Genomic DNA, 12,622 nt, shown 5'->3' with positions numbered 1-12,622 from the left:
CCAGGCTGGGGATGTCCCGCCGCCCGGCCGGGAGGAGGCGCCCGCGGGACAGGCCCTCGCCTGGCAGGGGAAGCCCCGAGGCCCCGCGGAGCTGGCAGCGCTGAGGTACTTCCGCCAGCCACCCATTCCTGCGTTCTACAGGTGGGGCGCCCAAAGCCCAGAGGGCTGGAAGGCATAGGACAGGGCACTCCACCCCTTCCCCGTCCGCCCCCCCACTCCCAATTCCCAGATGAAACACGGACATGCACTTTTTTCTTTTTTTTACAAAATGTATTCATCTTCCTTGGAACTGAAAAATAAATCTATGTACAAAACAGGAAGAGATCAGGCTCCCCTCAACCACTCGCAAACCCCTGCAGATTTCCTCTGGGGTCCCCTGAGACACACTGGATGGACCTAGGGGAGGTTCCCAGAGGGTCAGAAGAGGTCTGCTCTGATCTGGGGCCAGTTTGGTCAGGAAGGGGGCGGAGCTCAGGATTCACACAGGCCTGGGGCGGAGTTTCAGTGTCCCAGACTCAAGGGATAGGGAGGGGAGGAAACTAGGATTTCCGAATTCTGGAAGTGCCTCTAAGGTACTTTAGGGTAGGGGGCTTGGATTCCCGAGGGAATTCTTAAGTGCAGAAACGTTCTCTTTAGGGGCCAAGCAGGGTTCTAGGTTCCCAGACTGGAGACAGGACCTGTGTGTCTAAGGTTTAGGGTGAAACCTCAGCCTCACAGGCTGGGAGCAACCCAAAACACATGGTTAGAGCCTCAGTTCTGAAGTGGGGCTTGAGTTTCTGTGGTTGGACCTTTAACGATTGGTGTCAGGGCCCAGGGTGAAGTTTCAATTGGCCAGGGGAGACTCTGGGATAGGACCTATATTCCAATGACAGGAGCTGGGGTAGAGATGGACTCTGGTGACCAGAGTCTCAGTTCTGAGTAGGGGTGGGGTCTGGAGGCCAGGCCTTAGGCCCCTTTAACCAGGGGCTGGAGTGGAGCCTCGATCAGGATTGAAGGCCGGCTCCCTTGGGCTGACAGGGAGTCCCAGGGTAGTTCAGAGGCCCTTGCGCTGCCGCTTGAGAAAGGAAAGAGTGTAGTCGCTGGGCGTAGACACCTTCTGCTTCTTCATCTGCACTTGCGATTGCGCGGTGAGCTGTAGCTTGATGGCACTTGAGTTGATCTTGGTGGCCACCAGTAGCTCCTTCATGCCCTTCATCTTCTCGCTCTGGAAAGTGAGCACCGGACCCTCTGGTGGTGGTGATGCGGCGGGCGGTGGCGCTGGTGCGGCACTGCTACCTTCAGGGCCACGGGCAGTGCTCGGGACCGTCCCAGGGGGCTTCCGGGGGGGTCCTGGCACCGCACCCTGGCCCGTGCCTGGGCCCTTGTCCAGTGCTGGCTTCTTGGGTGGTGGAGGCTCCTCGGGCTTGGACTCCCGCCGTGGGCCCCGCCGCCGGCCTTCCCGGGCTTCCTCTCCCCAGGGCTCCTCCGCCTCGGCCGCCTCCGACTCCCGGCTCACTATGCGCACCTTTTGCCGCACCTGGGCCGGATGGGGAGAGCAAGCTGAAGGAAACGTTGCAAGCCAGTGGCTGGATCCCCAGGACCCAGCCTCAGCTATCCTGTCATGAGGCCTCAGTCTCATATGCACCGAGAGGGGATGGTGAGCAGACTCCTTCGGGACCAAAGGCTCTGGCTCCTCTGTAGCTGCTGTCACCATCTGTCCTCCCCAGTTCCCTGACGCAGCTGCCCCTCACCTGTCCTTCGAAACGGCCTAGGGACTGCACAAGAAAGGTGGCCCAGCCCACATGCAGCACGGGTGTGGGACTGCCCTCTTCCCACTTGCAGATGCCATCGTAGAACCGCAGCAGATGGGCGAAGCACTCTGGGTCCTGGAGGGCAGACCCCTGGCTCTGGGGGCCCTGGGCAAGGGGGAAAGGAGGGCACAGGTCAGAGCCCCTTACTCACCCCGTATCAGAGGGCACAGGCCAGGTCCCTCATCTAGGCAAAGAGCCCTGGCTCCAGAAGAGGTGAGCACAGGGTGAGAAAATTCTTAGAACCTCCTTCCTTTTACAGAACCAGTACTTAGCCAGGACTTGGGAGAAGAGGGGGAACTATCCCTGACCTCCATGCCACCCCCTCAACTGAATGAGGAGCCCTGGCCTTGAAAGAGATGGGCTTCCACACCCCATTTACTTGAAGGCACAGGGTAGAAACCACTAATATACCCTCAGCTCCCTCAAACCCAGGCCCAGGACCTCGGCTACTGCTGAAGAGAACACAGCTCTCTGCACTGGGCCACCTTCCTCAGTCTACCTTCTACCAGTCCCCATGTCCTGTGACTGGGAGCCCTGATCAGGTAGAAAGGGGAACCCAGGTGGAGCTCCAGCCCTTCACCTGGGTCTGCTCCCCTGGCCGCTCCTCGCCGGCCTCCAGCAGGCTGGCTGCCTCCTTCAGCAGGTTGGGGATGACATCATTGGCTACCTCAAAGAACTCCTTGTAGATCTCCTCGTCCTCCCGGCAGTAGTTGTAGCTGTGAGAGTAGTAGGGCACAGTGGGGCCTTGGCCGTGGTGGGTACCCCCAGGGACCTGGTGGGGGATGGAGCCCAGGTTTCCTTTCCTGGGTCATCCAGGGACTGGGTGAGTGGTTGGGGCCCTCACTCCGAAATGATGGTGTGTCAGCCCAGAGCAAGAGTGAGGAGGAGGACATGGGGCTGGGAGGGGTGCAGGCTCCACTGATGGCTGATGGTGGATGGAAATGAGGAGGAGATGGGAGGGAGGGAGGGAAGGCATGAGGCCCTCATCAGGAGTCCCTACGTCCTGGGTGATGGTGGCCTTGACTGCCTAGGGACTAGAAGGGATGGGGCTTGGGACCCAGGCCTCACTCCTGGATGAGGGGGTTTGGGAATTGGGTGGAAGGGGAAGAAAGGGTGGGCTGAGGCCCTAGTGGGAGTCCTCACTCCTGGATGACAGTAGCTGTGTCGGCCCAGGCCTGCAGGGCTTCGCGCACATTGCGGTTGCGACAGTGGTAGCCGGCCAGGTACATGTAGGGGTAGATGTGCTCATCCCGGTAGTAGGTCTTGGCTGAGGCAATGCCCTGGGGATAGAGCAGAGGGGCCTCAGGGAGGCAGCCCCCAGCTGCACCAATGGTACAAGTGTCCCACTGGATCACACCCAGAAAGGACAACAGGCAAGATCCCAGAGAGAGCCATCTCCAATCCCACCTCCACTTTCTGCCATCCTCTCTACCAGGTACCCCTCCCCGGGTCTGCAGGACAGCTTGATGAGGCCTGGGCCAGAATGCAGGTGGTGGGGACCCCCACAGACAAGGCCTAGGGAAGGGCATGTCCCTTTCCCGGGCTTTGCCACACACTCCTACATAAATACCAAAGTCTTCCAAGCACAACCCAATATCCTTTCTACCCCCCCTCACCCCACCAAGTTAACACCCCCTCCCCAATATTCCCACATTTGACCTCTGTTATGCTCCAGGAAGGACAATGAGAGGCAAGAGAAAAGGGCTAAGGGGACACACCCAGGCCCTGCCACTCCCAGAGCACCTCCCAGCCCTGACTGCACTAAATATGCACATGGTAAATACAAAGTGGGTGACAGCCTGCAGCACACAGAGTTCTTCTCTCACCCGCCCCTCCCAGTCCCCAGGTAGAAGGGCACCCCAACCACTGCTGGGTCTCCCTTCTGTACCCTCTGGAGACAGCCCCACCTTGTGGTAGAGGGTGAGTGGGTCTGGCCGGCCAGGGGTGGGCTCCAGTTCCTCCAAATCTGCCAAGTTCCCCAGTGCCATGGGGTACCTGGGAAAGGGTCATGAGTCCAGGCTGCAACCCGGGCCCCACCCCCGAGGCCCAGCCTCGCCACGTCCCCCTACTGACCTTTCCAGATGTCCCAGGTCATAGAGCAGCCAGAGCAGCTTCTAGGGGCCAAAAGAGAGGGTATGAGCTGCGGGGAGGGGTGGGGAGTCCTTGGTCTACCAGGCAGAGGTGGGGCCCAGCACCAGCAGAGACCTCCCACCAGGTGGGAAGGGCCCGAATCCAGGAACTAGCCCCTTATTGGAGTCACAGCCCTTTCACGTCTCAATTCCACTCTCCCAAGAGGCCTGGAAAAGGCCAGGCCAGGAATTGTTAACCATGTCACAGAAGGGGATGTTGGAGCGCAGGGAGGGAAAGTACCTCCCTGCCCAGGGTACCACGGGTACACCTCACCTGCTGCAGCTGCAGTAGCTCCAGGGAGTCGGTGTGCAGGTCAATGGAAGGGTTGATGGCGCACACCATAAATGCCACCTCCATCTTTCGGTCACAGCGCATGTACGATCCTTTCAAGTACAGCCAGCTCTTGGGAGAGGACAAGACCAGATGTCTCATGATGGCCCACTTGTGCCTGCTCCAGGGAATGACAGCCAGGAAAGGGGCCCTTCTTCATTCCCTTCCTGACATATATAGGTGGTGATGGGAAGAGGGGAGTGTGGCCCAGGAAAGCATGGCCCCTTGGGTGGCTTGGGCTAGGAGTGTGAAGGGGGCAGGGGAGGAGGCAATACCCGTTCAGCCACACCCGCGTTGACTGTCTGGCCTCTGCGGTCCTCATTTCCCTTGCCGTGCCAGGTGACCTCAGCTGTCTGTTCTCCATTGGGACCAAACACTACCCAGGCATGGTCCTCAGACAGAGCCAGATGGACATCCCGGAGACCCAGAGCCTGGCAGGCCCCCACTACAGCAAAGGCCACACCAGAGCTGTCCAGTTTGGTGCCTGTGGAAGGGGGAGGTAATGAAATAGGGTCCTCTGGGCTGTGGCCTGGGGGAAGGGGGTTAGGTAGTGACAGGCCATGTTCCCTCCCACCCTCACCTCCAAGCCTGTACCCGCACCTCAGACACTCCTCCATCACCCTTATATCCCTTTCCTCCTATGTGTTCACAGCCTCTCCCTCTTCCTTTCCATGCCCCATCCTTAACAGACCTTCTTAGATCTTCCATTAGCTCCACCCAGCCTTTGACCCTGTGCCTTCTCTTTCTCTGCAACCATGTTATATATTTCCATTAATTTCAGGGTTTCGTCATTTTATTGTGTCTATCATATTATAACAAAGCTGGTAAAAATAGGACCTCTAGCGAACAAATCTTTTTCCACACACCCACTGGCAAATACTCCCAATTTATCTCTGTACTCTTTTCCTGCTAAGCTCAGAAGCAGCCTCAGATTCCTTCTCAATATAGCACTCCAGGACGTGATTGCCAGTCAACTGGGCTTGGAGCAAAGAGCCTTAAGCCTTCACCAGAGGTGAAGCCCTTGGTCTGTTCACTTTCAAAACATTTTCATAGGTCTTTCATTTAGTTGTCTCAAATGTAGCCCGGTTTTGGCCCCTCAGCCCCCACCCCCAATCTACTGCCACCCTCTGTGCCTCATGCTGGGCTGTAGAACTCCTATAGCTGCTCAATGGCTGGGATGGGGCATACACAGGGGGCAGAAAGTAAGTTACTGTATTTGGAGCCATGGGATTGGGGTCTAGTCCCAGCCCTGCCATTCTGTGTGACTTTGGCACATCACTTCCCCTCTCTGGGCTTCAGTTTCCCTAACTGCAAAGGGGGGATTAACACCTGCCCCACCTCACAAGGCTTACAGGTCTCACAAAAGCCTGTAAACCATCCAGTGTTGTAAATAACGTATCTCAGGGTTCTCAGGTGGGACAGAATTCTCGCCCCTTGCACCTGTGAAGCTCCTACCTGTGATGAAGCTGAAGAGGGATTGGATGTGGGCCCGATCCTTGAAGTAGGAGCGGCTAAGGCTATTCCAGATGACATCGGAGACCTTCTTCACCAGCTCGCGGCTGGAGACGCCCCCCTCTCGAGGGTAGAGAGACAGGTCCACGGCACCTCGGATCTGGGCGGTGAAGCGGGCATAGAGCGCAGCGATAATGGATAGGTCGGCAACGGGGAAGTAGGTGAGGCCGCCAGGAGGGTCGGGCGCGGGGCTGGGCTGGAAGGTGAGCTCCGGCACGTTGGTGGGGATGACGCGGTTGACAGCTAGGAAATGCTCCACGAAGCCCAATACCAAGGATAGGAGCACCAGGTCTGGCTCCTCTCGGCCCAGCTCGGCTGCGAACAGGCGCACCACGTCGTCGATGGAGCGCAGCGGGAACAGCGTCTTCTGGGCGGCCTTCAGCCCCATGGCGGCGGGCCTCGGCCTGCGGGCGAGCCAGGGGAGGGAGGGTCGGGTGGGCACGGCCGGGGAGTCCCCTCCCAGGCTCGGCTAAGGTTATACCCGCACCACCACCACCAACCCACACGATCCCTTGCTTCCCCGCCCCCTTCACCCTCCGATCATCTGCTCCTCCTCTTGCGTGGAAGAGACCCCCTCAGCCGATGCTGTGGGGCCTCCTCGTCCCCTACAGCCCCAGGAGCCCTGGCCCTGATGGGGGTGCGCCCCTAGAACCCCGCTGAGGACCCCCAGTGGCCGCCCCGCCCCCTCCCTGCGACTGTACCCCCGGGCTCCTAGAGTTCGTCCGGAAGGCGCCCGCAGGCCAAGACCCCCAAATCCCAATAAGAGTCCTGGCCTCGGTCCCCCGCGCCCACCTCCTCGCTTACATCCCACACAAGGCACCGCGGCGCCCGCCGCCTGGAGCCTGCTGGGAAATGGAGTTCCGCCCCTCGGGCCGCATTGCCTCCCGGGAAGTGGAGGCAGGGCCCTGTCCTGGCCCTGCAGAGCCTTGAAATGGTGGCCAGCGGGGCCAGTCCGCGGTGTCTTATGGGAGTGGTAGTCAGCTGCTCTGGGAGCCCCAGAGGTAGGTGATGAGCGGAGGCAACGCCACCTTCCTGAGGTCCTCGGGGATTGGTCGTTCCATTTCACGCAGACCAGGTAGCAGAGACAGCGCACTGCATTATGGGATATGCAGTCCGGGGAGTGACCAAGCATCCTCAGGCGGTCCCTGAGCTTCTGTAGGTTATTGCGTGCGGGCAAGGTGTGAGAAAAACGGGTATTTTCAAACGCTGCTGGAGTGTAAATGTGTTCAGCCACTGTAGTTGGACATTTATCAGTATCCATGAACATGTAAATGTGCTCACTCTATGTCTAGCAGTTCTTTCCCAGTCCTGCCCATGAGAAAATCTAACATATGTGGAAAGAAGAGCATCTAAAGAAGCATTATAGTTATTTGCAATAGAGTAAAAGTTAGAAGAATGAAGTAGCTCTATGCAGCCTAAAATGGATCTTCAGGACACTGTTGAGGGAAAAAAGCTGCAGAACAATAATGTACGATATTTATATTAACATTTTAAAACTTCAAAATAATAATTTCTACAGTCATTCATTCATTTCCTTACTCATTCAACAAACAGATTTTTGGTGTCTACAATAGGCCAGGCACTCAATTTTAGGCATGGGATATATAGCAATGAATAAAACAGATCAAATATATGCCCTACTACTTCACCTCTGTGGGTTTTCTTCCTCAAAATCCGTAAGCCTTGGGCCGGCCGAGTGGCGCGATGGTTAAGAACTCGCTTGGGATGCCAGAGGGCCCCGGTTCGGATCCCACATATGAGGGCCAGTGACACTGCCCTCCACAGCTAAGATGCTGAACAACAGCTCAACCTGGAGCTGGGCTGCCTTGAGTTGCCGGCGACGGCGTAGGCTGCAGCCCCTGTGGCAGTGGGTTGCCATGGGCTACCGTGGGTTGCCATGGGCTACCGTGTGTAGCCAGCAGCCAGCGTGAGCGGCCAGCAGCCAGCGTGAGCGGCCAGCAGCCGCAGTGAGCGGCCGTCCAGAAGCCGGCGCCTGATCTGCCTCACCAGGGAAGAGCGCAATGACGGTGCCAACATGGGCCAGTGAAGCAACATCCTCCACAACTAGATTGAAGAACAAAAATGACAGCAACTTGTCTGTTCCCCTTCCCCAGTTCCCCAGCACTGTTCCCATCCCCCCAATTCCCCAATAAAAAAATTTAAAAAAAAAAATCCGTAAGCCTTGTCTAATCATGAGAAAACATCCAGCAAACCCAAACTGAGGGACATTTAACAAAATACCTGACCAGTACTCCTCAAAAGTGTCAAGGTCATGAAAAACAAGGAAAGACTGAGAAACTATTGAAACTAAGGAGACTTAGTAGAGACTAAGGAGATAACAGGACAACTAAATGCAATGTGGTGAAGGCCAGCCAAGTGGCATGTTGGTTAGGAGTTGGCTTAGGACACCAGCTCTGAGCAGCAGGACCCTGGTTCAGATCCCACATGAGGGCCAGTGACGCTGCACTCTCTACAGCTAAGATGGTGAACAACAGCTTGGCCTGGGACTGGAGTGCCGTGAGTCGCTGGCGACAGCATAGGCTGCAATGGGGCTGGCCAGCAACTGGTGTGAGCTTTTGTGAGCTGCCGTCCAATGGCCTGCAAGCGACTGCCTCTCTTGAGTGCAATGATAATATCAACATGGGTCAGTAAAGCAACATCCTCCACAACTAGACTGAAGAACAAAAGGACGGCAACGTGTCTGTTCCCCTCCTCCAATTCCCCAATAAAATCTTTAAAAAATAAAAATAAATGCAATGTGGTGTTCTGGATTGAATCCTGGAACAAAAGGACATCTGTGGAAAATCTGGTGAATAGGGTGGCTGACTGTGCCAGTTCGCTAAGGACTGAGGGGGCTTCAGGAGTATGGGACCTTGCATTTTAAAACGAAATCAATCAAGTCTTAGGCACCTCAGAGCCCTATTTGTGAAATTCAAATAAAGTCTGTAGCTTTATTCATAGTTTTCATCAATTAGTTTTGACAAATATACCTGGTTGTGTAAGATATTAACATTAGGGGAGGCTGTGTGAAGGGTATATTGGGATGAGATCACCAAGGACTGAGTTCTGGGGTTCTCCTTCATGTAGAGATTGGGAGACCAGAGGAGCCAGCAAGGGAGTCTAAGACAAATCAGCCAGAGAGATGGGAAGAAAACTGAGAGAGGAGAATAAAACTGATGAACATCTGGTGCAGGAGACCACGCAACGAGGCAGAGGTATGATCGATAGTGTCAGATGTTGCTCACAGGTCAGGAAGCTGAGCACCGAAGACTGACTGGATTTAGCTCTGTGGGGATCCCGGGCGACCCCATTAAGAGCAGTTTGGGAGAAAAAGCCCAAAGTTCTTGGGCTCAAGAAAAATGGGAGGAAAGAAATTGGAGACGGTGATAATACACAACTGTCTCAAGGAGCTTTGCAGCAAAGGGAAGGAGAAAAATAAGATGGTAGTTGGGGCAGGAGAAGAGGGTCAAAGAAGGTTGTTGTTGCTGTTGTTTAATAGGAGAGAATTGCAGGACTGATGGCCTTGAAAGGATGGAGGGAATGGGAGTTCCCGAGTGACAGGTTTGGTCTTTGCTAGGAGCACAAACAGTTTATTCACAATAATTGGAGAAAAGACAAAATACACAGGCTTACATGGTGGGTACTTGAATTTTCTCAATGAAATAGAAAGCCTAGTTGGTCTCTCTTCCTCCTTTCTTGACACCTTTGCTCAAATGTCACCTTTTCAGTGAGGCTCACTCAGCCCTGACCAGACTGACCGAAAATCACACCCTCCAATCCAAGTTCCTCTTTTAATCCCTTCACCCCACTCTACTTTTTAAATTTTCCTAAAGCATTAACATCTTCTAGAGCAAATTTTCTCAACCCAGGTAGGCACCATTGACATTTGGGGCCAGATAATTCTGTCTTTGGGGGCCGTCCTATGCACGCAGGATGTTTAGCAGCATCCCTGGCTCCTATCAACTGGATGCCAGTAGCATCCCTCCGCCCATTGTGGCAACTAGAAATGTCTCCAGACATTGTCAAATGTCCCCTGGGGGACAAAATTGCACCCAGTTGGGAACCACTATTCTACCATATAATTTACTTGTTTATTTTTTGTCTTCTACCACCAAAATATAAGCTCCACAAGTTCAAAAAATGTATTTTGTTCACTGATGTGTTCCATGTGCTTAGAATAGTGTCTGGCATATAATTGGTGTTCAACAAATATTTGCTGAATAAATAAATACATTCTTGCAAAAAAAGTGACTAATGATTGACCTGGAATTTAGGCTGTGAGGAGGGACATGACACAAGAATGAGAGAAAGCAACAGTGTGGCAAAATCAATAGATTGTTTCTGGAGTTGGGGTGCTAGAAAGATGGGGGTGTTGGTTGGAGATTGAAATTAGGGGGAGAGGGTTGTTGTTATTGGCAATGAAAAGACCTAGAGCTGTCTTCAAGTAGAAACCTAACACAAGGTTCATAGGCAATTTGAAAATTTCTAGTACCTCCATTAAAAAAAAGTTAAAAGACATAAGTGAGGTTAGTTTTAATAATACATATCCAAAATGTTTTGCAATTTTGTAATCAATATAAAAATTATTAACGATACCTTCTATATTCTTTCTTCACCAAGTCTTTGGAATCTGTATGTATTTGAAACTCAGAGCACATCTCAGGTCAGACTAGCCATGTTTCAAGTGCTCAGTAGCCACATGTGACCGGTGGCTCCCAATAGGACAGTGCAGCTCTCCCATATGGCTGTGGGAGTAAGTGGGTGGAGTGGGGCAGAGGACAAGATCATGGGAAAAGAGGAGTCCAAGTAACTGAGAGGTCCGGCAGTTGGATCACCCAAAGGCATATCAAAGTGTCTAAGAATTAAAGAAGGAACAGGACGGAGTGACAGCAAGCCAGGAGCTAAGACTATCTAGGAGTGTGTGATCCATACATTGGGAGGTGTCAGAAACAAAGTGAGTGGTATAAGCTGATAACTTGAGCTCAAACCTGAATATCTGAAAGGAGGGAGGAGGATGCATGTAAGTGGAGATGAGGATTCAGGAGGACGCCGACCCCACCTCCAGGCCCAGTGGCAGGAGAGGTGTGGAAAGTCTGTGCAGAGTGAGGAGGGAGCAGTAGTGACCTCAGGGAGGGCGAGGTTTTTGCCAGAGCAGGAGGGTTAAGGACAGTTTGCAGAAGGGGATGAGGACATAGGGGATTTTGCTAAAAACAGGCCATCAACTCTCAAGGTCACAGGGGCTGAGGGTGGAGATGGGTCAGGAAAGGGGATGGCCAGAGCTATGTTGAACCTGGAGGCCTGAGTCCCTTGTGGTGAAACTCATCAACAGGGATAAAGGGCAGGACCGGTTCTGATGGTCTTGAGGTATGTGTGTGTGTGTGTGGGGGGGGCTGGGGGCCAGCTGTGTGAGGACACTGTGGGCAGGGGTTCCTGCCAAGGTACAAAGCGTCCTGAGGCTGACTTGATTCCTGCTAATGGAAGCAAAAGGCTGGGGAAGGGCTGTCCACCAATATATATGTATGGGCCTGTATGGAGCACGTTAACATAAACTGACCGTATCGGGGAGCGAAGGGGGGCAAAGGGGAATTCAGCCTCTAATTGTTTACCAAAAAATGCATGTATTATTGTAATTAATTTAAAATAGCATCTGCTATGTAATGTTCTTAACAAAAAAGTTAAATGTGACTCTAATGAGGACACAATCAGACAAATGCAAATTCCAGGTCATTCTACAAAATAACTGGACTGGACCCTTCAAAAATGTTAATATCATGAAAGACAACAGAAAGTGGGTGTGTGTGTATGTGTGAGAGAGAGAATTGTTCCAGGTCAAAGGAGACTAAAAAGACATGACACCAAATGCAACATGTGATCCCAAATTAGATACTCAATTTAAAAAAATTCTGTAAAGAACATTTTCGACACCATACACTGGGTGGCGTCAACAACAGAAATGTATCGTCCCACAGTTCTGGAGGCTACAAGTCTGAGATCAAGGTGTCAGCAAGGTTGGTTCCTCCTGAGGCTGTGAGGGAGGGTCTGTTCCAGGCCTCTCTCCTGGCTTCTGGTGGTTTGCTGGCAATCTATGGCGTTCCTTGGCTTCTAGAAGCATCACCCCGATCTCTGCCTTTATATTTACATGGCCTTCTCCCTGTGTGTGTCTGTGTCAAATTTCCCCTTTTTTAAAGGACATCCATCATATTGGATTAGGGTCCATCCTAATGACCTAATTTTAATTAATTACATCTGCAAGAGCTCTATTTTCAAATAGGGCCATATACTGAGATATTTGGGGTTGGGATTTCAAGATCTGAATTTGGGGGGAGTCCAATTCAACCCATAACAGATTGTATATTAGACAATATTGTTGTATTGATGTTAACTCTCTCGAGAATTAACAGTGGCTTCTGGTTGCTCCTTATTCTTAAGAGATACCTGTGAAGTATTTAGGTGTGAAGTTCAAGATCTCTGAAACTTCCTTGCAAATGGTAGCAGAATACATGCTCTGTATGTAGGTATGGATGGGCATGGAGGTAAAGCAAAAGCGGCTCAATGTTAACAGGTGAATCTAGCTAAAGAGGACACGGAGTTCATAGGCTTTCAATCTTTCTGTAGATTTGAGATTTGGCCACATAAAAAGTTGGGAGAAAATTCTTAAAAAGTGTAAAGATCTTTTGGCTAAATGATTGCTGGGTGCTGTGGAAGCAGCCATTCTGCAGTTTGGTGAGGCCTGTTTGCAAGACGCCTCAGCATCCCTGGGCCCTCGCTTTGGACTTCTGCATCTCAAGATGCAGAGCAAACATTTTTAGAGTGGGCAGAAGGCATTTTATATTCATTATCTCACCAGAACTACCCATGAG

The 12,622-nt window shown here is 52.7% G+C and overlaps 1 protein-coding gene across 3 annotated transcripts; it reads right to left on the bottom strand.

Annotated features, from left to right (window-relative positions):
- Positions 1–240: 240 nt before the first annotated feature.
- On the bottom strand, positions 241–6,941 carry MEN1 (menin 1). Of its 3 annotated transcripts, none has more exons than XM_019645105.1 (10): positions 6,567–6,941; positions 5,706–6,166; positions 4,526–4,734; positions 4,194–4,322; positions 3,864–3,904; positions 3,698–3,785; positions 2,934–3,070; positions 2,371–2,506; positions 1,731–1,895; positions 241–1,516 (listed from the first exon to the last, which is right to left on the bottom strand). In XM_019645105.1, exons 1-10 carry the CDS (start codon positions 6,638–6,640, stop codon positions 1,034–1,036), a joined length of 1,923 nt encoding a protein of 640 aa, XP_019500650.1. In that variant the 5' UTR covers positions 6,641–6,941; the 3' UTR covers positions 241–1,033. The 3 variants fall into 3 exon arrangements, with proteins under 3 accessions (XP_019500650.1, XP_019500651.1, XP_019500653.1); XM_019645106.1 differs by having other exon boundaries at positions 6,555–6,645; XM_019645108.1 differs by lacking the exon at positions 6,567–6,941 and adding an exon at positions 6,464–6,547.
- Positions 6,942–12,622: the final 5,681 nt, after the last annotated feature.

Source organism: Hipposideros armiger, unplaced genomic scaffold (genome assembly GCF_001890085.2).
Source record: "Hipposideros armiger isolate ML-2016 unplaced genomic scaffold, ASM189008v1 scaffold_93, whole genome shotgun sequence".
NCBI classification, from domain to species: Eukaryota; Metazoa; Chordata; class Mammalia; order Chiroptera; family Hipposideridae; genus Hipposideros; species Hipposideros armiger.
Note: the sequence above shows the minus strand (reverse complement) of the source record. Positions and strands in the feature narration are given on the sequence as shown.

What these genes read in the sequence shown, in the direction of transcription:
- MEN1 (XM_019645105.1), bottom strand. Translation starts at nt 6,640, where the DNA reads ATGCGGCCCGAGGGGCGGAACTCCATTTCCCAGCAGGCTCCAGGCGGC. An exon ending in CCTCTTCAGCTTCATCACAG is followed by an intron (nt 4,735 to 5,705) that starts GTAGGAGCTTCA and finishes CCCCTTCCACAG; the next exon opens with GCACCAAACTGGACAGCTCT. An exon ending in ACAGCTACTGTCATCCAGGA is followed by an intron (nt 2,507 to 2,933) that starts GTGAGGACTCCC and finishes CTACTCTCACAG; the next exon opens with CTACAACTACTGCCGGGAGG.